At 39.2% G+C, this 26,930-nt stretch overlaps 1 protein-coding gene across 1 annotated transcript in view; it reads left to right on the forward strand.

The window, feature by feature from the left end:
- Positions 1 to 26,358, forward strand: part of GRPR (gastrin releasing peptide receptor) — a 31,045-nt gene extending 4,687 nt beyond the window's left edge. Inside the window, 2 exon segments of the mRNA NM_001278448.2 lie at positions 23,140 to 23,491; positions 25,091 to 26,358. Of these exon segments, the coding sequence (NP_001265377.1) occupies positions 23,140 to 23,491; positions 25,091 to 25,480 (742 nt within the window). The 3' untranslated portion in view covers positions 25,481 to 26,358.
- The last annotated feature ends 572 nt before the right edge of the window (positions 26,359 to 26,930 follow it).

Here is a 26,930-nt window from a genome sequence, read left to right on the forward strand (position 1 = left end):
TTACATTTTTAGGTAGATTATTAAGAATGTGAGAGGGCAGAGATTTTTAATATATTCTTAAATCTTCCATAGTGCCCCACAAGTTTTCTTGTACCAAATGGGTGATCAATAAATACCGACTAATTAAAATTATGTTTAGTTAATGCATACAATTTTCCTCATTCTTATTCTTCATTCTATTTTGAGGATTAATCTGAAAGCATACTCTTAAACATAATGTACTGGCCGGGTGCAGTGGCTCACGCCTGTAATCCCAGCACTTTGGGTGGCCGAGGTGGGTGGATCACTTGAGGTCAGGAGTTTGAGACCAGCCTGGACAACATGGTGAAACCCTGTCTCTACTAAAAATACAAAAATTAGCCGGGTGTGGTGGCAGGTGCCTATAATCTCATACTTGGGAGGCTGAGGCAGGAGAATTGCTTGAACCCAGGAGGCAGAAGTTGCAGTGAGCAACCTGGTTGCAGAGCAAGACTCCATCTCAAAATAATAATAATAATGTATCACATAGTCATCTGCTCATCTGTTCTCTATTAAGCTCTCATCTGGGTAGATGAGAGAAAAACTATTTTTTGTGAGTCAGTAAATAGATTCAGGGGATAAATAGATGGGTGGATGGATGGATAGACGGCTGGCTGGCTGGTTGGGTGGGTTACATGTATGAGTGGACAGATGGGTGGATAGATGGATGAATGGTTGGATAGATGGAGATATTTTTTACATATTGGTCGTTCCTATTAGATGTCCACCTTTGTGCTAGGTGCCTCATTATTATGTAAATGAAATTTGAGATCTGAATTGGACCCTCAACAGAAAAAGGGTGAGAGTGGTTTGTGTTTTCTTTTCCAATAAGGTTTAAAGCTGAATTTCATGTTGACAACATATACAATGCCCAACTTATATTAAGCCTGCTTCAGTGCTATTATTCAGTGTTATTTTTACTCGAATGTGGCTGGCAGAATGGATTCTAAGGACAGATGGATATGGCGGTTCCACTGTAACATGATTCTTGTTTGATTCTATGGAAAGACTGGTTATAAGTTTCTTTGTTACTTGGAATGTGGAAAGAAACAGGAAGGTGTGATATTTCTGCAAGCTTCTTGAAGTACAGATTCTTTGAATTTTCTGCAAGGAATGTATGTGATAACATGGTTTGTAGCTTTCCCAACATCTAGAGCTGTATGGTCTAACTTGGTAGCCACTAACCACATGTGGCTATTTCAATTTGCATTTAATTTAAATGAAATGGAAAATTTCATTTCCTCATCACACCAGCCACACATCAAGTGCTCAGTAGCCACATGTGGCTAGTGGCTACTCTGTTGGACAGTGGAGATACAGAACATTTCAGTCATTGCAGAGGGCGCTATTGGACAGTTTAGAAAACAGTTTGCTATATGCTTTGGGGTCCAATTCTCTTCCCCAGGATACACGTTTACTCCTCTCTCTCACAGAGGGTATCAGGAATTCCTCAGATAGGCAAATATCAAATGCCTCCCAGCTGCACAGGCTCTTTCTGGCTGGGAAATATCTTCTGTTGGAAGACACACACAAGTGAAGAGGGAAGAAATGAAGCAGCCCCATATCATCTGCAGTCACAGGGTTGGGGAATTTAGGCATCCCATTGATGAGGTTTTGAGACTTTCCAAAGACATGAGGGGTCAGCTTTCCAGGTCTCCACTGTGAACTTGTGTCTGATCTTTCCATTCTTTCTTGTAGGTCCTCTTCCAGCTGCCAGTCTCTCTTTTATATCCTCCTGTCCCAAGACTTGCCAGAACAAACACTGCTCTAGCCAAACTCTTCTCACTGCCTCCCACGTGTGCCGCCAGACTTCTCCCCTCTCTAACTTCATTTCCCCTTCTCTGATGGCTGGGCCCTGTGCTTTCCATCTACCCAAATCCTATCAGTCCTTCAAGGGATAGTTCAAGTCCTTTCTCTTCTATGAAGCATTCCCTGATCTTTTGCTTTCATTGATTTTTTTCCCTTCCCAAGATGTTTCTGCCTGTATTGTTCATTAAATGCCTAGTCTATCCTGTACTACTAGGTCTTTGTTAGAGATTTGTTTTATACTTCCTTAATCATATGGGGTAGTTCAGAGGGATCTGTGTCTTCTACAGTAGCCAGGCCCACTCTGCATTCAGTAAGAGTACAATAACGACACCTTGGTTGATGTTTGAGCAGTGACAAAAGGATAAAGTCCAGCAGCTAGAAGTAAAAGTCATCTTGAAGTTCACACCCTTGTTTGACACAGAGCCCAAAAGAGGTGATGGGATTTAACTTTGTCACAACAAATTCAGAATGGAGTCAGATTAGAAAGAACCCTTTCATCCTCATTCCAAGTCTTAATTCCTTCAGGGGAACTGGAAACTTTTCTTCAGAAACCATCAGACACAGAGTCTGATTCCATTTCCCTTTTCTGGACAGTGGGAACTACTGATGCCAAAACCTACCCTTCTGAAGGAAAATACCCTGAGTGACTCCAGGGTAATCCCCTTCTAATGGGGTCACCCCAGTAATTCTAAAGGCTCCTCTACCACTCTAGAGGCCCAGCTTCATTGATTTCAAGGAGATTGGCCCCTTTCTCACAAGCGAAGACTTACTTAATTTCATTTCTTGTAAAGCATCCTTCTAGAAATGCTTTACAAGAAAGTCCTTCTGTTGGAACCAGTTTACATGAGCTGCCAGTTCATAACTTCTGTATAGTTTGATTTTTCTGAAACACACGCTGCCCCTCTCTGGAAGGAAACTCAACTCATGTCTCTCCATGGCAATGGAACTACCACAGCTGCCAGCAGCCTCTGGGAGTGATGAGAGGGCAGGTGCTGTTGAAGTGAGGTTTCCCAGCAAGGCTCTTTCAAGTGGATCGGGAGAGAAGGGCAGCAAAGCACTTTGACCTTGTCTCTCACATGTTATCTTTTAAAGTGTTAGGCTTTTATGTGACTAATTAAGTATCATTTCTGGCAACTTAATATGCACAGAGGCAAAAAGGAAAGCACAAGCTTCATCATAAAACATAGAGTATAGCCGGAAAGGGCTCCCTGCTGAGGTTTTTTGAACTGTGCCTGTCAATAACATCCTTTGAAAACAGGCTAAATTTACATTTTTGAACTTGTAAGTCCTCCTATGGGTGGGGTTTGCATAAATTCTCTCTCACTTAAAACACATATTTTTCAGAATAAAAGAAAAAAAATTTCTCCATTTCTTCTTTTTATTTCCTAGTAATAATAGAACAAGGGTTTTTGAACAAGTTCATTTCACATATTACACATCATTTCCTATAGGAGGTCTTCCTTGACCACTCGATCTGAAGAAATCACCAGTACTATCCCATAATCCAATTTCTTTTTTTCAGGTCTACTGAGGTGTAGTTTATATACAATAAATTTTTTACACTCGTGTGAATTTTGACAAACATACAGTCACATCACTACCACCACCAGCACAGTCAAGATAGAGGATATTTTCGTCACCCCCCAATTCTCTCATGCCCCTTTGTAATCTATCTCCTTCTTCCACCTACAGATCCTGGCAACCACTGATCTTTTCCAGAATGTCATGTGAATGATATCACATAGTATGTGGCTGTTTTAAGTCTGGCTTCTTTTAACTCACTTTTTTGCACGTTTCAGTGATCCATTCCTTTTTATTGCTGAGAAGGATTCCATTGTGTAGATATTCCACATTTTGTTTATCCATTCTCCAGTTAATGAGCATTAGGGTTGTTTTTGGTTTGGGTGATTATGAATAAATCTACCATAAACATTCTTGAACAGTTTTTGTATGGATATATGTCTTCATTTCTCTTGGGCAAATATCATCCATTATTATTTTCTTGAGAATTATTTTGTTCATTTGTTTGTTTACTGTCTGTCTGCCACCACTGGAATGTAAGCTCCAAAAAAGTGGGAGGCCATCTCATTCTTTGGTGTATTCTCTGATACTAGAATAGTCCCTAACCTGTAGTAGGTGCTTGATAAACATTTGTTGAATTGATGAATGGATGGATGCATGAAGAGAGGAATAAAGGAATGAATGAATTCTAGTAGGTCCTACTGGGTAAACCCAGAATACTGGATTATGGTCTGTAAATCACATTGCTCCTTTCTTTTCATGATTAACAGAGTGATTGCAGGAGAACAATGGTTCCAACCCTAGATGACAAGAGTTTATCCAGATTTTATGGGGACTCTTGGGGTGGGGGCATTTTAAAAGAAAAAAACAAATAAAATTATGACTACAAAATTAGGAAGAAAAGTGGATATTTTTAAACCTTTAGAAATCACACATTAGATTTAGAAATCATAATAAATCACAAGTTTAAATAAGCTGGTAAATTTCACCATCATCATAAAATCCAGAAAAAGAACATAATATCTATTAAATAACTGCCTGACACACTTCTGTCATACTTGTTTTCTTAAATATTTTGGCTTCATCCTCATTTGTCTCCCTTTAAAATGACATTATTTGGTAAAATCCATTTCTATAGAGAAAATAGAAAGAGGAGGTCAGTCTTCTAGCATGGTTTATTAAAATTGGCTTTTTATTAACGAGAGATTAGAAAAACTTTCTTTCAGCTTCATATCTCATTATTGGTAGTGTCATATATATGTTTAGGATTAACATCCAACTTGGAAAAGCCATTATCAAGTTTTTTTCTCATCTGGACTGTAAAAACCCAAAGCATTTCAAGTTTTCTTGTGTTTTGAGTAATCTTAAATACTTATTCAACTGATGACTCCTAGTAACCTATTTATCATGGATGTCTTCACATTATGAGTTTTGTGCTATCTCCATCAATGTCAGTATTTTGTGAGTATGCACAACATCTGTGACTTTACACAAATATATTTGTTGTTTGTAATTTGGCTACATGTTTCTGCCCTATAAACACAGACACTCATAAATTCAATTGTACTCATATATTTGGATTTAAATCTGCCATCTAATTGTTTGGTTTCCATTGGTCTCACCTGTTTCATAATATTTTTTCCTTCCCTTCTTGCTTTCTTTTAAATTAGATATTTTAATTATTCTATTTCCCTTGTCTCTGAGTTTGTTAATTATACAAACTCTTCTTAATTTCTTTTAGGGGCTTCCCTAGAGTTTACAACAGCATGTATCCCTGACTTATTAGAATCTACTATAAATTGGAACTTTCCTACTTCCTGGAAGATGCAAAAATAATAGGACACTTTTAACTTCATTTAAAATTCCCTCTTGCCTTTTTGTTGGTTATTGTGATTCTCTAGTTTAATTCTCTCTAGATTTAAAAACCTACATTATTTTTATTGTTGGTACATACTTTACATATACTCACACGTTTACCTTTAGATTTAGATTTAGATTCCACTTATTTACCTTTCCTGTTGTTCTCCATTTTTTCTGGCATCTCTGTGGCTTCATCTGAGATCACTTTACTTCTCCCTGAAAATCTCCCTTCAGTATTTCATTTAGTGTACACATCTTCTCAGTCTTTGTCTGTCTGAAAGTGTCTTTGTTTCATGTACTTTTGGAGGATATTTTCAGTGGACGTAGAAATCTAGGTTGGCAGTTCTTATCTTTCAGCACATTGAAGTTGCCATTCATTGTCCTCTTACTGTATCTGACAGTCATATGTCAGTTTTATTGTTGCTCCTTTACCAGTATTGATTTTTTCTCTTGGACTAATTTTAAGATTTTTCTCTTTATTTCTGATTTTCAGCAGTATTACTATGATGCACTTAGGCATGGTTTCCTTTATTTCTGCTGCTTGGAGTTCATAGCATTTCTTAAATCTGTGGCCCGAACATTTTAGTTAGTTTTGGAAAATTCTCAACCATTACACTTCAAATATTGCTTCTATCTTATTATGTCTTTCTTCTTCTTCTTCGTCCTGGCTACACATAAGTAGAATAACTACAGGTTAACTTTAAGCTTTTAAAGTGTTTTCCCCTTTGGTTATCTTTGCTTTTACTAAGGCAGGCAATTTCATACTAGAGTCAGACCTCTATTACTGAGAAGTGTTTTAAGCACAATTTCATTTCACTGTTTTGCCATGTCCCATAAATTTCCTACTCTCTTTCCTGTATTTGCCATCTTTTGTTTCTCACCGTACTTCAGTCTGGCCATTTTCAGTTCTCTAATCCTTTCTTCAGTTGTGTGTAGGCTGCTTCTGAAGCTTCCATTTAATTCTTCATTTCAGTTATTATATATTGCAATTCGAAAATTTTCATTTCGTTCCATCTTGTAGTCTCATTTCTTGAATTAGTCCGAATACATTTTAAAATACCTTTCTGGTAACTGTTAACATGTAGGACCTCTATACATTTATGTATAAAGAATTGTAGATCATTTGAAGCTCTAGATGGTGCTATCTTCCAGAAGAGATTAGCTCTTGCTTCTTGAAGGTAATTAGGAAGTGGCATTACCTCTGATGCAGTCAGGGATTGAACAGATTGGAGGGTGGACTTTGGTCTTTGTGAGAGTTGGTCTATTTCTAGTTTTCCCCTGTCACCGAGGCTTACCCTTTCGGGCATCTCAACTAAAAGCCTGAGGTGTTATCCTGGGCTTCTCTCCTCGGTGGGCCCTGGATTCTACTTATCGTCCCCCTTCATCCTAAAACTCCTGGAAGTTGGGCTCAGCTCTCACTTTCTCTGCTGCTGCTTGACATTTGGTTAATGCCTTAAGGGGGAAATGATGCTGAATAACAACTTCATGTTTTTGCACATCATTTCTCTCCAGGATTTTGGACTGTCAAATCCCTATGACCTCGGTATTTCTCTGATGTTTTCAAATAGATTTTTAAAACTTTTCCTTCCAGGAGAGTTGGTCAGCAACAAACCAGTTTGCCATTATCAAAAAGAGAACATCCCCTACTACTACCTCCCTTAAAGACCTGATCTGCTGCCCTCAAAACGACACACAACCCAGTTTCTTTAAAGAGGCATTCGTAGCTACCTATTCAGGCCTGTGGGATCAACATTCACAGCCTCAAATTATCTCAGCAATTCTGAGTGAGAGAAGTGAGTTCTGGCTAACCTCAAAGTGAGTAAGTCAGGAATCTCAACTGATGCCTGCAGCAGTGGACACTGCCAACCATGTAGGTACATCAAAGCCTCTGGGATCTTTAAACTAAGCCAGGACTTTTAGCCCCAATAAGCAGGAGCTACAGATGACATTTCGCTATTCAGTGATTGATAACAGCTAAAATTTCATGGGAAGGAAAAAGCCAGAATGTTCCTAAGGTACATTTCTTTAAACTTCACATCTTTATTACTTTTTCTTTCTTTCTTTGTCTTCTTTCCTTTTTTTAATATTGTTTTTGTATTGTACTCAGGCCAGCTGGCCAGCGGTGATAGCTAAAGATTACATGGGAAAGAAGTAGGGGGAAAATGCAAAATTTGTCACATAAAGAATTTATTTTCCAGTGTGAGGAGAATTTACTGTGACAATAATGTCACAGTATGTGACTCACTTCTTTCTTCATGCTGTCTACATATACATAGAATAACTACAGATCAACTTTAAGATTTTCAAGGTTTCTTTTTTCCCTTTGGTGGTGGTTATTTTTTAATTGAGTCAGGCTATTTCATACTAGCCACAGGCCTCTGTTATGAGAAATACTTTAAATATGATCTTAAAACAATAGAAAATTATGTAAAAAAACAAAATCACAGTAGTTACCCCATGAGTACATATGGGAAATGCTTATTTCTTTTTAAATAAATGGTGATCAGAACAGATTTCTAAGAATTTCATTATTATCTTTTCTTCTCCCTTTACACTTTAAATGATTGGGAACATCATAGAAAACCAGAAAAATCAGAATTTGGCATCGTTTCTTTCCTAGATGTGAACAGAAGTGAAATTGAAGTTTAAAATGATGATTTAAGGAATACATGTACTGTGGGATGAAGACAAGTACAGTCAATATCTAGTTTTAAGTATTCTTCACTTGTGCTTTAAAAAGACCTGCGCATCTAAAGTGCTATAGGTAAACATAAACATCTCTGCTGACCTGGGGATCAAGAAACCCAGGTCTAGTCTTGGTTCTCAGCTAACTGGCTGTGGGACCTCTCTGGGCCTCAGTCTCTGGTCTGTCTCCTCTTCTATGACCTCTAAGTTTTATATTCCATAGTTACATATAAAACAGATTTGTAATTAGACATAGACTCATTTGTCTGTACCAGGATAGCAGCACTTTATATGCTGAGCTAGCAGCATCTAGTCTAAGAGCTCTTCATAAAGGCGTATGTCAGTATTCTTATACGGTTCATTAAGGGCTTTTCCTAGATGTATCTTGCTTCCCCATTTAGATTTTAAACCCTCAATGGCCAGGAACTATTATATCCATAGTGCCAAGCAGAGCCTGAGATGCCAAATTAGTGCTTAACTGTGCTGTTAGACGAAGCATCCTGAGCGATGAGTGCTTAGTACTGGAAGACCAACGACAGGGGTCAGTGGCCTATTATCTTCATTATCACAAAATAGTAAGTCTAACAGACAGTGCTGTGTGAGATGGAAAATGAGCTTACCTCTGTTTAAAGAAGGAACCAACAGCTCTGGTGTGGACAGTCAGAGAATAACAGAAACAGTAAAACTTTTGGCAAACTTTTTCTGCAACATATTAGGCTTTGTGAACCATACGGTCTCCATTGTAACTGCTCAATTCTACCCTTGTAGGGTGGAATCTGCCACAATGTGTAAACAAATATACACGGTGATGCTACAATAAAGCATTATTTATGTACCTTGAAATTTGAATTTTATGAAATTTTTACATCTCAAAATGTTCTTCTTTTGATTTTTTTTTCTCAACCATTTAAAATGTGAAAACCATTTTTAGCTCACGGGCCATATAAAAACAGGCAGTAGACCATACTTGGTCAGTGGGTCTTAGTTAACTGTCCCTGATGTAGAGTGTGCATGCTTTCTGAGGTGGTTATTTAGCAGTGAGAATTTCCTATATGAATGGAGTAGGACCTCGGGGAATCCACGACCCCTTTCCAGTTAGCCAGGACAGACTTCCTAAGGAATACTGTGAAGAGGAGGCATACATCTGTGTGATGCTTCAGGGTTTTGAGGCACCGTGATATCATGAACATTAACTTTTTAGATCATTTGGAATCCTTATCATTATCCCTGTTTTTAGATGGTGAAATGAGGGTTCTACATCACACGATTAGCAAACAGTGAAATTGAGAATCAAGCCGAAGTCTTTAAGCCAAGTGTTTTTTCCAGCGTGACCTGGGTCCTGTGTGATGCTAACAGTTGTTTAAATGAAACAAATAAGAGGGTTTTAAAGGAAGTTTAGCTGGATTCCAATTTCCATGGGTGGCGGACATGAGGGCAGGGCCTTGTAAATTGTTCACTGGGGAAGTAAAGGTGTAAACAGATGCTTCTCACCACCTCCTTTTAATGTTTCTCCATCATGCAAAGTGCTGCTTTCTCTAAGGTCTTTTCATTATAGGCTCATGTGAGCAAGTTGCCTTAAAATTGTCAAAAAGAGAAATTGAGTTTGGGAGAATCACTTCTTTGTTTACCCCCAGTGATTTTTCTAGTCTTGAAATGATGAGAGAAATATCAAGTGTTTTGGCTCTAGAGATCTCTTGGGAAAAGGCTAATAAGTTGGTATTCACAGTGATTTTGGGTAAGAGGGCGTGAGAGGAGTGTGTGTGACTAGGAGCATGCCAGGGGAGGAATGGATTATCTTGAGCATCTTGAACCCATTTCCTTATCTGAAAGGAAGACATTATAGGCCAGACAAATTGGATGAATAGTTCTAGATTTTTAGTTTTAGTCATTTATTTAATTCATAAATAAAGTAGGCAGAAAATGAACAAGACCTAGACCCTACTCTTTAGAAACTGATACTCCTGTTACTCAGGGTACAACAACCTTCTTAATTTCCAAAATGGAAAGAGCAAAAGTGTCACTGAGTGTCCAGGGCTTATGCTTTGTTTGAACTCTTGTGTACCTAGTACAGGACCATGCAAAAGTAGCTGCTTAAGATATGCTTTGTATTTGGATTTGTATATACTAGAGGTATTACTTTTTGGCAAGTAGGGGGTGCTTTGTGTCATTTTAGCATGATGTGTTGCACTGAAGCTAATTGTAGGAACAACCTGTGAAAGCAGGGACGTTGCCCTCTAGCGAGCACCAGGGTTCTTTGAAAAGTCATGGTGCCCAGAAGCAAGGGCAGGGCACTGCCTGTTGGCTAGCAGGGTCTTGGGCATCTGTGTGAAACTGGGAGATGTTTATGCTATAGATCATTAAGAAAAGATACAGAATTGTATACTCTCAATTCTGTACAAAAGACAAAAGGAAAAATTGGAAGGAAATATATCAAAACATGACATGCAAAACTTACAGATGATTTTTGTTTGTTTTTAGAATTCTCTACTAAGTTTTTACAATAAGCTCTTTGTAGTTTGATAATACTTTTTTTTGAATGAAAAACGTCCTTCAAAATAGCTAAATGCCTCTTAACTGCCTTACTTGTTGATACTTTTGCTGACTCAAAGCAACTATTTCAGTTAGTTCTTAAGATACCCCTGAAGTTGCATGATAACAAGCTTAAAAACTATTTCATCTTTCTTCCCTTTCTTCTTTTCTTGCTGTTTCGTTTTTTTTTTTTTTTTTTGAGACGGAGTCTCGCTCTGTCGCCCAGGCTGGAGTGCAGTGGCCGGGTCTCAGCTCACTGCAAGCTCCGCCTCCCGGGTTCACGCCATTCTCCTGCCTCAGCCTCCCGAGTAGCTGGGACTACAGGCGTCCGCCACCTCGCCCGGCTAGTTTTTTGTATTTTTAGTAGAGACGGGGTTTCACCATGTTAGCCAGGATGGTCTCGATCTCCTGACCTTGTGATCCGCCCGTCTCTGCCTCCCAAAGTGCTGGGATTACAGGCTTGAGCCACCGCGCCCAGCCTGTTTCATTTTTTTTTTTCTTTTAAAAATTGTATTGGGGTAAAATATACATAACAAAATTTGCCCTTTTAACCATTTTTTAGTGTACAGTTCAGTGGCAGTAAGGACATTCACAGTGCTGTGCAACTATCACCGTCATTCATCTCCAGAACTTTCTTCATCTTCCCAAACTGAAGCTCTATGCCCGTTAAGCAATAAGTCCCCTTATTTTTGTCATTTTCCTTTGTTTGCTTTCTTTTGTTTTATTTATTAATTTTGGGGGATCACATTTAGTACATCACTATTATTCATAGTGGAGATAAATTCAAAAGCATTAAATTTGAAGAAATGTCTGAGTTTGAGCCCTGGTTCTTCCAGTTGTCAGCTATGTATGTAACTTTGGGCAAATCACTTTAGAAGCTTCAGTTTCCTGATCTTTAAAATGGGGAGAGGATCATCTATGTTTAACATATCATAGGACTGTTGTAATTTTTGTAATGTTGTAATTAAATAATATATGTTGACTTCTTTATGACATGTTACAATTCCTAGTCAAAAGAGTGAGTGCACCATTAGCATGACTGCTATTTATGTTCATAAGGGAGCCAAGAGGTTGTCGTAGAAATCTTGACCAGTTGACATTCTAGTGGACTCTCTTTCCTTTTCAGGAAATACAATAATAACCTTTTATTAAATCAAACTTTTCCAACCCGCAGCCTGCGGACCACCTGCGGCCCAGGACGGCTTTGAATATGGCCCAACACAAATCTGTAAACTTTCTTAAAACATTATGAGATTTTTTTTTTTTAACTTATCAGCTATCATTAGTGTGTTTTATATGTAGCCCAAGACAATTCTTCTTCCAGTGTGGCTCAGGGAAGCTAAAAGATTGGGCACCCCTGATTTAAATAATGCTGTTTTTCAAAGTGCGTTTGAAAAATTTAGCTCATTTAACTCCTCATCATAGTAAGTAAGATCGGTATCTTTAGTTCTGTTTCACACATGAAGAAAATGGAGGCATCAAAATCTTGTGGTTTAAAGTATGGACTCAGAAGCTGGACGGTCTCTGTTTAAACCCCAGCTCTTTCACTTACTAGCTGTGTGACCGTGGACAAGTTACTTAACCTCTCAGTGCCTTCGTTTCTTTATGTGTTAAAAAAAAAAAAAAAAGGTGACAATAGTAATACATATCTTCTAGTATTATGTAGTAGGAATAGAGGAAAATCTTCCTCTAATTCTTTTTTTTTTTTTTGGGATGGAGTCTGGCTCTGTCACCCAGGCTGGAGTGCAGTGGTGCGATCTCCACTCACTGTAAGCTCCGCCTCCCGGGTTCACGCCATTCTCCTGCCTCAGCCTCCCGTGTAGCTGGGACTACAGGCGTCCGCCACGCACCCGGCTAATTTTTGTATTTTTAGTAGAGACGGGGTTTCACCGTGTTAGCCAGGGTGGTCTCGATCTCCTGACCTCGTGATCTGCCCGTCTCGGCCTCCCAAAGTGCTGAGATTATAGGCGTGAGCCACCGCACCCGGCCAGCTTCCTCTAATTCTTGAAAAGTGTTGAGAACTTTGTGCTAGGCACACAGTGAGTACTACATAAGTTTTTGTTAAATAACAAAAAATAAAAAGAAACGGAGACAACATGTTGTCACAAAAATAGTTAAACATAGAAGTGGGACTAGAATGCAGGGTTCCCAGTCCCTCCAGTCCCTCTCTCCCCATCTTGGACTCCTGCACCATACGGAGATGCCTCCCCAACACTGCCAGGATCAACCTCCTGGGCCAGTGGTCCCAGTAAGCTACAAAGCTGGGCCACTATTTCACCATTTATAAAACCTTTCCCAAACATTTATTTAAATCTAGTGCTGTAAAATTTTTATAATTAGACACAGTGACTCATATGCCATGATGGTATTTTTGAGCTGTAATGATTCTTATTTTGGAAAAAAAATGATAGTGCATTTTATTATGATAATTTAGAAATTCTATTTTTATCCTTAATGATTTGAAATATATTTAAAAACTGAAAACTATCTCTGATATTTCATTTTCTATATACGTGTTTGATAAATTGACTGGATCAGGAGAAAAAATGTACAGAGCGGTGGTATCCATATCCCCTGGCACAACTCAGAAGTCACTTACAGGCCTAGGCTTCCTGTGTTTCTCTGACCAAGGGTGATCTCTGGCCAAGGAAAGGTTTGAGGTAGGCTGAAGTGCCCCAGAATTACCACCAACAGACAATTCTCAACCAGAGAGGAGAGTTGGTGGGTAAACACCCCACCCACCTCATCCTTTGGTGGCACAGTGGTCTCTCGGGGGATTCCCAGCAAGAATGTGCCCCAGTTGCCCATTGTGGTACCCTGTACTGGTTTTTTCTACCTCCCCGTGCTTCCTGGCATCTTCTTCCAAATAATTACTTGCACCTAAATCCTTGCCTTGGGGTCTGTTTGGGGGTGAATGACAATTTACAAAGGCAATTTATGACCCTGAATCTATTATCCCTTCCACCTAGAGCACGGTTGATTTTTCTTTGTCTTTGTGATGTTTTTTCCCGTTCTCTGTGTAGCTTCTTTGCTACACAGTAGAGTAATTGCAGGCTCTGTCTAACTACAATTTGTAAATGGGATTTCGAAATGTTTTTCAAACATTTTGGCTCATAAAATTTTAACAAGTTATAAATGTATGTTCGTCCCTAACATTTTTGAGGAATGAACACTGTGTGCCAGGATGTTTGAACACCTACTGAAATTAAATGGATTACTACTTTCCTTTGTCATTTTAAACATATCCACTGGCAACTGTAGTATTTCATCCTTCATATACCCTTCTGATGGGCTCCCTTACAGGGTTAGCATTGAGCTCTGAAATTGGATCACTCTGCTGAAACTAATTTTTGGCCCAAGGGTCAATAGTTACCCAACTCCTTATGAGAAAGTGCCATAAGATGTCCAACAACTAATTGCATCTCTCTTTCCATTTTATCCCTAAGCTTCTACATCCCTCCTATCCCAGGATCAGTACCTTCCCACTGTCAGTAGCTCTTTCTCTAGCCTTGTTCCAGCCTCTGGTCTCTAGTCCTTCACTGGTGCCATTTTTCACCTTGGCTCTAAGATCAAGGTCTCACTCAGATGAACCCTGCTGGCCCTGAGGCCTCTGAATATTTTAAAGAGCCCAGACACTACTCTAGGCCTCAGGCCATAGGGAACTGCAAGGCGTGTATATGGGGGTGAAGAGAATCCTTGAGGCCTTAGCCAAATTTTCTGGAAAGTGTCTTCTGGGACAATGAACCCCAAAGTGAACTTCACATGCTCCGGGAAAGATGTGGCCTGATCCGACAGGTAAGGGAGGAAAGTACCAAAGCCTCTATTTATATTGATTTTTATTTTAATATAAGGATGAATTAAACATGAGTAATATGTAGTATCCAAATTGAGGCTCACCCACATCACAGGATTCCTTACCATGTGTGGCTCAGGCAGCAGGAGTGAGTGGCCCACTATCTAGAAGGCTCAGATAGGACACCATTACTCTTCTTTGCACTTTTAGCTTAAGAGAAGGCATTGCCGACTGATGTGTGTTGTGCATAATCTAGTTTTAATTAAACTAACCTCCTCAGATGGGCAAGTGGCTTAAAAATATTCCTGCTGAAACAAAATAGAACAAAACCAAACCCCACAGATTGTAGATGATATTAAAATTGCAAGCCTAAGAGAATAATATGAATATGACAGAGAGGACACTTGCCTCATTCCTGGTATAGGCTCTAATCAGATATGACACATTCAATCACATCATAGTTACAATAAGCTTTTCTGATGGCAAAAGGTTCACTGTCAATAAACTAGGATAAAATATTTCACACAAAATATTTAAAGTAGTCTTTAAAATTTTATTTTTCTGTTAGCTCATCTTTTAAAAATTCTACATTTTAGCATATGTTTTCTCCCTGACTTGTTTATGAACTCTTGTACAATACCCACCCACATTCAGCAATGACCATTTTCTAGATTTTTTTCTCTCTTTCTTTCTGTGTGGATGTTGTTGTGTTTTGTTTTGCTGAGCTTTGGAAAGTAGGGTGCACACATCCTCACCTTTCACCTCTAAGTATTTCAGTGTATATTTCCTGAGAACAAGGGTAGTCTTCTACACAACCCAATGCCACCATCACAACGAATGAAATTAACAATAATTCCTGGTAACGTAGAATGAAATTGTACCTAATATATTAGTACAGCAGTACATATATATAATTTATACATTAACATACATACAATGTAGTTGTATGTTCAATTTGTTATTACTTTCTTAAAGCTCTGTTCTTAAAGGATTTTTAAAGAATGGGAGTTGGTATACTTCCCTAAGTGCCCCCACTTCCCCTCCAACCTCCCACCACCCTTACTCCAGCTTCTTCTTGGGCATCAGAGTAGACTGACAAGGTCCAGATGAATGTTTTCTGCAGGGAACTGGCCCAACTTGTGTTGCTAGATGGAATATAACTTTTGTTCTTTTCTTCTCTTCTCCATCTCTTCTGTCTTCTCCCCTTTCCTCTCCTCTCCTCCTCTCCCTTGCCTCCTTCTCTCCTATCCTCCAATTTCCTTTCTTTTTCTCTTGTTCCTTTTTTTCTCTTCCCCTCCTTCCATCCCCTGACTTCCCCAGTGATTCTGCTCTTTTTCTTTTAGTCCCTCAGACATTCCTGCCCATGTCTGACAGCAGAAAAGTTGAGGAATTATTTATTTAATTGCCCTTTTGCTGGAGCTCTTCACCCCTCCACGCCCTGTTAATCACACACTCAGTCCTGTGAGCTCCAAAGTGGAAAGCTTGTTCCCTCCACGCAGGGACAGAAGTTCTCACCTGCCCCCTATTACTGCTCTTTTTTACCCATCCTGGTGGGACAAACTAGAGTTTCACCCCTCTCCAACACTTTACCTCTCCCTGTTGAGCCAAAAGCAAATCCCAAGACATTTCTTTTCCCCAGTTTAGCTTCTTCAGTCTCTCTGAATCATAGAGGTTTTCCAAGAAGTTGGTGCTCACACACAAATTAAAGCAATGAAGAAAAGGAGCCAAAAGATGGAGGAATGCCGGAGTAAACAATCAACATGAAGATCCCCAAACATTAATACTCCCCAAATGCAACAAGCCACCCAAAGTTCTAGAACCTCCCTGGTCTCCTTCCTTTGTTTGTTCCTATTGGAGGAATACCTTCTGACTCTTCCTTAGCTTCTCTAACAGGATGTGACTTTACTCCACTTCTCCCCAGTCTTCCCTCATCGATGTTTTCAATATTACTTGAAATGACCACAAAGACTCCTTACTCCTTTCTTTATAGGTTCCTCAAAAGCTTGAGGCTAAGAATTGCAAGTCCCTTGCGGAGGGTAGAATAGCGAAGTGGGATATGAGTTCTGTTTGTTCATTCAGTGTAGCACCTCAGTTCTTAAAGTAATGGGGAATGTAATACCTAATTTCTGGAGGGTTCTTTCTAGCTATTTTGTTAACATATCCCCATGAGCTCCCTGTCAGTAAAGAATTATCTCCTGTTCAAGGATGAGAATACTGAAGTGCAAAGTCTATGATTCATCCAAGACCATACAACTAGTTGGTAGAATCACCATTAGGAACTACATCTCTTGATCCTAGGTCTGCATTGACACCCAGAGGAAACTAGAGTATATTAAGAAGAGGTGAAAAGGAGCATTGGAGATATTTATCCTGGAGAAAACAGAAAAGCATAACTGCAATCTGTTACATACTTAAAGATAACAGTTGGATGGGCACCAAAGACCAGTAAGTTCTCCATTTGTGGAGTAATAGCTCAGAGAGATAAGATTCCATTGCTCTGGGTTATAATCATCACACAAGCCAGCTAATAATTGCCTCAGTTGTTCAGAAAAATTCTTGGTGCTATTCTCAGGAGAAAATAAAGTTGATGTTTAATAGTTTTGTCAAATCTTATCAGGTAGAATTCTAATTTTAAGGCAGGCAATGTATCAGTTACCCTAGAGACCATTTGGTTCATTTAATTATCTTCTTTACCTCAGTATTCTCCACATAGTATACATTAGGATTGAAGTGGAGGTTTAAAAATATTGTAATGCAACAATTCCTACAGACTTCCGTAGGTAATTATGGACAAATAAGGGCTGAAATGCTGGATCCTTAAAAATAAACAAACTGCCCATATTTGAATAAAAGACATACCTTTCTGTGGGCAAAGGTTTCCAACCCTGAGTGTGGGAGCCAGCTACTTCTACTTGCCAAGAATCTCTTTGACACATTAATCTTGCCACAGAGAACATTTTGTGACCTTTCCAATGTTTGCGTAAGAAAAATGAAGCACAGACGTTTTCAGAAGTGGGAAACAATTGTTTGAGCCCCATATTGTCAGAGGAGCAAATTTGTCAGTCTATTGAAGAATGATTTTTACTGACTTAATGTGTAAAAGGGAAACTTCTCTCACTCATTTGTGAGAAGTTGTAAATAAGAGACACATCAGCAAGTCACATACTATTCATCAACTAATTAGCAAGTATTTGCCGAGTCCCTACTTTGAAATAAGTGATTAGCAGAGCAAGGAACCTGGAACATTTTTAGGGAGACAGGAAAAAGAGAAGAGGAGAGGATGTAAGCTTCTGACCTCAGGACACTTAAGAAAAAGTCAGGTAGAAAAGACATACCCACAGAATGTAAAATAGTATAATCACCATGAACAGTTTGGAGGTTCCTCAAAAAGCTAAAAACAGAGCTAACATATGATCAAGCAATCCTGCTGGGTATATATCCAAAAGAAAGGAAATCAGTATATCTAAGAGATATCTGCACTCCCATGTTTGTTGCAGCACTGTTCACAATAGCCAAGATTAGGAAGCACACTAAATGTCTATCAGCAGATGATTGGATAAAGAAAATGTGGTACATATACACAGTGGAGTACTATTCAGCCATAAAAAGAATGACATCCTGTCATTTGCAACAACATGGATGGAACTGAAGATCATTATGTTAAGTGAAATAAGTCAGACACAGAAAGACAAACATTGCATGCTCTCACTTATTTGGGAGATCTAAAAATCAAAACAAATGAATTATGGACATGGAGAGTAGAAGGATGGCCACCAGAGGCTGGGAAGGGTAGTGGGATGGGGGGAGGCAGTGGTGGTTAATCGGTACAAAAAGTAGTTAGAAAGAATGAATAAAACCTACTATTTGTCAGCACAACAGGATGACTGTAGTCAATAATAACTTAATTGTACATTTTAAAATAACTAAAGAGTTTAATTGGATTGCTTTTAACACCAAGGATAAATGCTTGAGAGGATGGATACCCCATGCTACAGGATGTGATTATTATGCATGGCATGCTTGTACCAAAACATCTCATGTACCCCATAAGTATATATTCCTACCACGTACCTACAAAAATTAAACATAAAAAAGAAGGAAAAGACATACCCACAGAAAACTAGCAAACAATTCAAGATAGTGCATAATAAGCAGAAAATGAGAGGAGTTGATAATCTTGTCATAAAAGTCAGACAGGTTGGGAGAAAGAATGGGAACTATTAAGGCCTAGATTGGTCAGCACAAGCTTCATCAAGATGATACTTAAACTGAAATTTGGAAGGATTGGATTTAAATGAATCAAGAATCTCGAATTGGGCATGACAGAAGGAGGGAAACAGGAAAGTAATGGAAAATTTAGGAATGAGGCATAGACTAGTCTATCTCTTGAGTACAATGGAAAGTTGACAGCTTGTTCTTTCAGAGGGTAGCAAATGGGGAATGATCTATGCAAAATGATCTTGGAACTAAGTCTGGTGATAACTTTAAAGGGTTATCACATCTAATTGTTTTAGATAAGGCTCTTTTGTTGGCAAAGAACAGAAGCCACTCAAACTAACTCAAGTAAAAAGGGGATGGTAGTATTGTAAAATTATAACAGGAGATCTCTTGTACATTCAAAACTAGTACATAAGCCAGAAACCATACCCTCTATACGACTTAGGGCCACATTATCTCAGCTTCTCCTCTTATGTCTGCTTCATTCTTTTTCTCTCAGTCCCTTTACTCAGCTTATTCATCTTCTACATGTTTAAATACAGCTGCCCTGATCTTTTCCTTGACATCAAAATCTTGTATTTCCAGCATCTATTACTAACTATATTCTCTCTATTTTTCTGTTTAAATGTTTAAGAGAAAGAGAAAGAGAAACTCTTTAGTAGCTAGCCAGGCAGTTCATTGACTGGTTTAGATCGGGTATCCACTCCAATCCAACCAGCCATCTCTCCTAAACAGGAACTACCCAGTGGTGTCTCCCTGCATTGGGAGCTCTGGGCAGAGCAATCTAGGCCAGAATAGGATATAGACTGATATGCTTCATGCTATACAGAACCATTAGACTTGCAGGAAACATTTTGTATGTTCTATATACATTTGAGAAACATCTGGTCTATTTCTCTCCCTCTAGGAAAAATTTACCCAAAGCTCTCTTCTGAAAGAACTATGGGTTCTAAAAAACATTGGTTCTAAATTGAATGTTGACTCTACCACCTCTTAAACTGAGCTTCAATTTCCCATCTGCAGAATGGAGATAATAATGTCTACCTATTGGAGCTGTCTGGAATATAAATGAGATAATATAGATTCTATTCTCTGCTTGGAAAAAGGCAAGAGCTTAGTAAATGGGATTTCTTTCATTTATTTGCTATGTTCGGAACATACGATAACAGAAAATTGTTTGCAATGCATTTTAACTTACTTTTAATTGCACAAGTGATATATGAATATGTCAATACTTTAAAGCAAATACTAGATGTTATATTATTTCACTGGTAAATATTTTAGCATGTGTCTTTTATAAACAAGGTCTTTTAAGAAACACACAGCCACAATACCGTTATCACACTCAATACATTCAAAATAATTCCTTGATATCACCAAAAATACATTTATATTTGATTTTCTTCAATATTGATTTCACAAATATCTTTTTATCATTGTTTGGTTTGATTCAAAACCCAAAAGGAGTCTACACATTGCATTTGGTTGATATGTCTTATACATTTCAGTCTATAACCATTCTCCCTCATTTTCTATGCCATATATTTGTTGAAAAGAAAGGGGTAATTATTCCTGGATTTTCCAATTCAGAATTTGGCTGATTGTATCCTTATAGCATCATTTAGCAGGTTCTTCTATCACTATTTCCTGAAGACTGGCACATAAGTCTAGAGGCTTAATTAGATTTAGATTCAAATGAATTTTCTGGTAAAACTATTAATGTTTTATATTTTAAAGGTTGTGAATTTAAAAGAGCATAGTTCCCAGGGTATTTTGCATCTAGGAAGACAAGATTCCTAAAAGAGAAGGAAGTAAGCCATTTACTCTGGTTTCTGACTAAGTGAATCACCTTTACTCAGAGAGTTAGTGGTAATTATGACTACTATCTGCCAGAAAATGCAGACAGAAGTCTTAGTTATCATTTTATTTCTAACAAATGTATTAGGGATGTCTTTAGCCATAGGCATCTTTGGCTGAAGATGTTCACATACCTTTAATTAAAGATCCAATTTCTTGCCTACATTCTAAGCTAGGAAAATGTTTAAAATGGCTAATGAATAAAGAAGATATTAGAAGAAAATAGAACTTTCTTTTATTTTTTTATTTTATTTTATTTTATTTTTGAGACGGAGTCTCACTCTGTCACCCAGGCTGGAGTGCGGTGGCCGGATCTCAGCTCACTGCAAGCTCCGCCTCCCGGGTTCACGCCATTCTCCTGCCTCAGCCTCCCGAGTAGCTGGGACTACAGGCGCCCGCCACCTCGCCCGGCTAGTTTTTTGTATTTTTTAGTAGAGATGGGGTTTCACCGTGTTAGCCAGGATGGTCTCGATCTCCTGACCTCGTGATCCGCCCGTCTCGGCCTCCCAAAGTGCTGGGATTACAGGCGTAAGCCACCGCGCCCGGCCAGAACTTTCTTTTAAATTTTTATTTGTATTTGTTTAAAAATAAAGCAAACACAGGTACATTGAAGCAGGACTGTAGTACTGTTCTGGAATTTTGGGGTTTGAGGTGTCTAATAAATTATAGCCCTCTCTTCCTTACCTAATTTGAGAACAGAAAGCCAGATAAAGAAATCAGAGAGACTATGATAAAAAATAGTTGCATCTATGTCTGATAAAGCAGTTTGGAGAATGTAACTCAGGTCTATAGCAATAATGAACTTGCAGACACTCTCTTATCTTCTATATTACACTTGCCATTCCTCTAGACAGGGCCGGTTAAACAACCATAGTCCTCCCTGAGCCCAATGCACAAGCCAGGTTCTTTTTCCCAAACTCGCCACCGAATAATTCATTCCCCCTTCCCTGGTAGGAGGAGGAAAGTAAGTGAGGAGTCAGGGTGCAGCCAAGAGTGGTAAACCAATGGAGGCCTAATCAACATGAAAACAAGTGGAAATAAGTATTCCCCTTCCCTGAAGTCCATGATATAAAAGAGTATCATAGGTAGAACCCAGTTTAAACACAGCATTTTCAGCAATAAACACCCTCGCATGTAGTTGGTCTCAACTCATATCAACTTCCACATTATAGTAGCTCATGTTCAATTGAACAAACTTGTGTGGAGCGTGCAAATCACAGTGCTGGCAGATTTCAAGATGGAAAAAGACATACTCTTTGCCCACCAAAGGCTCATGCTCTAGTGGGTTCTCAGACAGGTGTACACAAGATAACTATGCCCTTGTCTTGTCGCCCACTGTGCTAGAGACCGTATGGGGAGTGTGCAGACATGGAGATGTGCTGCTCAGACCTCCCTTGAAGAAGAGACTTGCCCAGCTGCGGGGGTTGCGGTTAGCTGAAACCTCCAACTACCTGTTCTTTCAGGGCCCACTTCAGCTTTCAAGCTGTGGTCATGTTCTCTTGAGTGATTCCTGCCCAGTGACTGAGCCAGGTAGTAACTGAGATCACATTCTTCTTGGGGTGACCCCATGCAATGACTAAGCAAGGTGATTATACATGGGCCTGGCAATTTCCACCCAAAGCAGGACTTCCCCATTGGGTAATCTTTGCTCCTAAGCTTCCTGTTGGGCTGGCGTAGAATGACCAGCTATCCCAGTTTGCTTGGACTGAGAGATTTCCCAGGATGTGGGATTTGCCATGCTAAAACTGGAAAATTTCCAGGCAAACCAAGATGTTTAGTCATCCTCGCTGGTATAGACCTGACAAGCTCCCTCTTCCTATCCTACTTCCTCCCCTTTTTCCTTTCACAGGTACTGCTCCTCAATAAAACTTTCATTTCTTACTTCATCTCAGTGTCTGCTTCCCAGAATACTCAACCCAAGACATGGGCACAAACAGCTCACAAACCAGGAAGAACCTAAATACTTCAAGAGAAGATAAAGTCGAGATTAGGAAGGCAAGGGAAAAATCAATGTGAAAATTACAGGGATTCTCCTGGGTATTACTTTTTCAGGGGACCATTTATTATGCATACTTTGAAAAAAAAGAAAAGAGGAATATTTAAAATACTCAATGACTTAAGGTTCCCTGAAGTGGATCTGAATACTCAAAATGAAGGTTTTGCAAAAAAAAACAAAACAAACAAACAAACAAACAAACAAACAAAAAAAAAAACCAGCCTCCTTGTCTCTGTGTCCTTTAAGCAACAACATGCCTTGTTATTAATTTATATGATTTAAGAAGAAAAACAAAGGGAATTTCAGCTTTTCTAAGAGGTATTCTTAAAATCAAGAGAGAGTGTGAATTGTACAAAATGGTGACTATAGTTAATAACAATGTATTGCACACTCGAAAATTGCTAAGAGTAGATTTTAACTGTTCTCATTTTTAAAAGATAAGTATGTGAGGTAATGTATATGTTAATCAGCTCAATCTAGTCATTCCACAATGTATACATATTTTAAAACATCATGTTGTGTATATATACAGTAAATATATACAATTTATATTAATTTTTAAAAATTAAATTAACATGAAAAGAGAATATAAGCGGAATGGTACTTCTGGAGAGAGGAGAAGGCATCCTTCAGGGCTAGTTTAGAGTGAGGCAAGTGGTTATTTGGAGTACAAAATTTAAGGAGGCACTCACTCTTAGGGTCATAGAGCTCAATATCGGCACCCTCAGGACCTGAAAGTGAGCACCTCCTTAAATATTGTACCCTGGGTGTCTCGCTTGCCTCAACTTAGTCCTGGCTCTGGTATTCAGAATAATATTATGCAACTGATGGAGATCCTTCTTTCCTGCCCTAGATACAAAGCCATTGTCCGGCCAATGGATATCCAGGCCTCTCATGCCCTGATGAAGATCTGCCTCAAAGCTGCCTTTATCTGGATCATCTCCATGCTGCTGGCCATTCCAGAGGCTGTGTTTTCTGACCTCCATCCCTTCCATGAGGAAAGCACCAACCAGACCTTCATTAGCTGTGCCCCATACCCACACTCTAATGAGCTTCACCCCAAAATCCACTCCATGGCTTCCTTTCTGGTCTTCTACGTCATCCCACTGTCAATCATCTCTGTTTACTACTACTTCATTGCTAAAAATCTGATCCAGAGTGCTTACAATCTTCCCGTGGAAGGGAATATACATGTCAAGAAGCAGGTAGGTGCTTAGGATTGATTCATTTCCTCCTTGGGGATATAATTCCTTGCATTTCTTTTGGACCCCACTGACAAGCCATGACACTTGAATCTGCAATTAGATAAGGTGGGTGATGTGCGGCCAGATGCTAAATGGAAACGCCTGGCCATGGAAACCCAAGGTGTTCTTTATAATCTTACTCTCCTGTTAAAGACCTAAGCTAGGGAGGTGTTGTGAACCTGAAAGATTTCCAGTGTGGGCTTCTTTTTGAGAAATAATCTGAAAAAGAGTTGTATTTTAAAAATAAATAAATGAAGCTTTGAGGCTCATGGGATGTGACTTCTTTAAACTCCAGTCACATTGTTTGCCTAGAAAGAGGATTACCACATGGAGACAAAGCAGAGGAGGCTGGAAAGTGAGGTCAGTTGAAGAAAAAGAAGTAGTTTGATTAGGATGGGCTCACACTGATTTGGGCTCAAGTCCAAGCTTCATGATGTACTCAGCCTCTCTGGGACTTAGTTTTCTTACCTATCAAACAGGCTTATAATCCCTACATTGTAGAACTATTGGAAGATTACAAGAGAGAGTATATGTAAGGCCTATAGTGCCCAGCATGCAAGATGCCCTCCATATGATTAGACTCTCTCTCTTATTCCCTATAACACCCCATAATGTCATCCTTGAGGTACAAACAAATGGTAGAAAGCAAGGGCTCTGGCTTCCTCCTCTTTGTCAGGGCTTGCCTTCTAGCCCAGGTGTAGATCATGTAGCATCTATGATGGAAAAGCAGAAACACTCCCCACTCCATTTCAGTGAACAGCTGACTCACTTAAAGACCTTACCCTTTAAAGTTCATTACTTATGTATTTGTCTCAATTGTGGGGGAAGAGTGGCAATTTCCAATGAAACTACCTTCCTACTTGAAAAACCTCTCATTAGCCAACATCCATTGTACCCCAAACTCTTTATGGAGAAACATGTTTCCCATTGAGGTAGTGGATGGAGTTGGGAGAAAAAGGAGATGCCCATCCCTCTTTGCCACAGTCCCTTTCTATAGACTATAGTCCAGAGATAACTCAAGATTTTAAAATCATAATAGAGAGTTATCTTGGTTTAGCCAATGAAGAAGAACAAAGCTGGCTGCTCTTTTTGAGCATCAGAGGGAATAAAAAATTATTAACTGTGGAGAAAAGAAAGACATGAAGTCATAGGGCTGATAAACTGCACCAATGCTCTCCTGAGGAAAAAGGGGACACTTATTAGAATTTCATGTTGCAATCCAGTCAAATATGTAATCAACTTTGTTTAAAGATCTGTTCTCAGTGGTGTGTTCTAACTCTATTCTTCCTCATGGGTTTCTGCTTCCTGGCTCATTCATTTCTGTGTTTCTGACTCTTTTTTTTTTTTTCCTTTTCTGTCTGTTTCTGTTGCCTTTCTCTCATTTTACTGGATTCTCTCTTGCCCTCTCCTATTGAACTCTTTTTCTGTGGCTTTGTGAATTTATCTATTGCCCTAATTGTTTTTCCCTGTCTCTTTCTCTGCCTGAATCTTTGTCTCTCTGCATTCTTCTGACACTGTCCCTTGCTTCTTCTTTCTCTCTCCATGTGACTCTCTCCTTAGATTGAATCCCGGAAGCGACTTGCCAAGACAGTGCTGGTGTTTGTGGGCCTGTTTGCCTTCTGCTGGCTCCCCAATCACGTCATTTACCTGTACCGCTCCTACCACTACTCTGAGGTGGACACCTCCATGCTCCACTTTGTCACCAGCATCTGTGCCCGCCTCCTGGCCTTCACCAACTCCTGCGTGAACCCCTTTGCCCTCTATCTGCTGAGCAAGAGTTTCAGGAAACAGTTCAACACTCAGCTCCTCTGTTGCCAGCCTGGTCTGATCATCCGGTCTCACAGCACTGGAAGGAGTACAACCTGCATGACCTCCCTCAAGAGCACCAACCCCTCCGTGGCCACCTTTAGCCTCATCAATGGAAACATCTGTCACGAGCGGTATGTCTAGATTGACCCTTGACTTCGCGCCCTGAAGGATGGTTTTGCTTTATGGCTAGACAGGAACCCTTGCATCCATTGTTGTGTCTGTGCCCTCCAAAGACCCTTCAGAATGCTCGTGAGTGGTGTAGGTGGGGGTAGGGGTGGGGAGACCCAAGTGATGGATCACCATTATATTTCGAAAGAAGCCATCAAGTCTTAAGTTTTTCATTTCAACTTGTGAACGTTTCTTCTGATGTGAAGCAAACCTTCCCTTTTTAGAAAAGGGAACAAGTAGAAAATTATTTTTTAAGCATCAAGCCCTGTTAAACGGTTGTGACCAATTATGTCATAGAAACTGTATGAACAACCAGATTTATATAGCAGAGAAATCATACATTGAATTCTTACTTTGTGAAAGACTTCACCTTGTCATTTCTTTAAGCAGACGCTAGTACTTTAGAAATATGACTTGACTTTGTTTTCAGGAATATCTGTAATATATAAACCAAGGAATAACTTTCATTTGCACTCCTAATATGAAAAGTCAATCCTGTGAAAGAGCTCCATGTATGAGGGACACTCTCCAAGTTGCTAACAATGGAAGCTAGCTTAATATAAAACAATTCTCTAAGCATTTATTTTATTAAAAAAGATGTTACTGAGGACCTAGGAGAAATGCTAAATACATACTTTTAAAGCAAAAATACAACCAAACACATTGACAAATATATAAAGATCCACGTGTGGCTATGTGTGATATTTCACACTCTGAATTCTTACTTGATGGAGGTCTTGTTTGCTGCTACAGTTTTAATCATCCAGGGTGCCATTCCACCCTAGAAGAGAAATACTTTTAGGAAAAAAATTAATCATGCTATTAATTAATCAAATATCTATAAATGCATAAAGTACAGTATTTATTCTTGATACATAGGTTTTGAGTCAAGTGTATTTTACTTAGATTTGTCTTTGACTGCTATACTGAATCAGTAGTTTCACTCTAAGAAGGAAGGGATTGAGCAGATCACGAGGTCAGGAGATCGAGACCATCCTGGCTAACATGGTGAAACCCTGTCTCTACTAAAAATACAAAAAATAGCCGGGCGTGGTGGCGGGCCACCTGTAGTCCCAGCTACTCGGGAGGCTGAGGCAAGAGAATGGCATGAACCCGGGAGGCAGAGCTTGCAGTGAGCTGAGATAGCGCCACTGCACTCCAGCCTGGGCAACAGAGTGAGACTCAGTCTCAAAAATAAATAAATAAATAATAAAAAATAAAATAAAAAGAAAGAAGGGATTGTATCTGAGTAGAAATAGGAGCACGTTTATATTTAGTGTATGCTTCTGCTAACGTTTGTGGGAGGAAGTGAATAAAATTTCAGTAACAAGTATTTTTTGTCTGAATATGTATAAGAAAGTCACAGGGGTCTTTAAGAACTGATTGAAAAACAGCTACAGACTTGTTTCTACTTAAGAAGAGT

The sequence above is a fragment of the Macaca mulatta genome, chromosome X (assembly GCF_049350105.2).
Source record: "Macaca mulatta isolate MMU2019108-1 chromosome X, T2T-MMU8v2.0, whole genome shotgun sequence".
NCBI lineage: Eukaryota > Metazoa > Chordata > Mammalia > Primates > Cercopithecidae > Macaca > Macaca mulatta.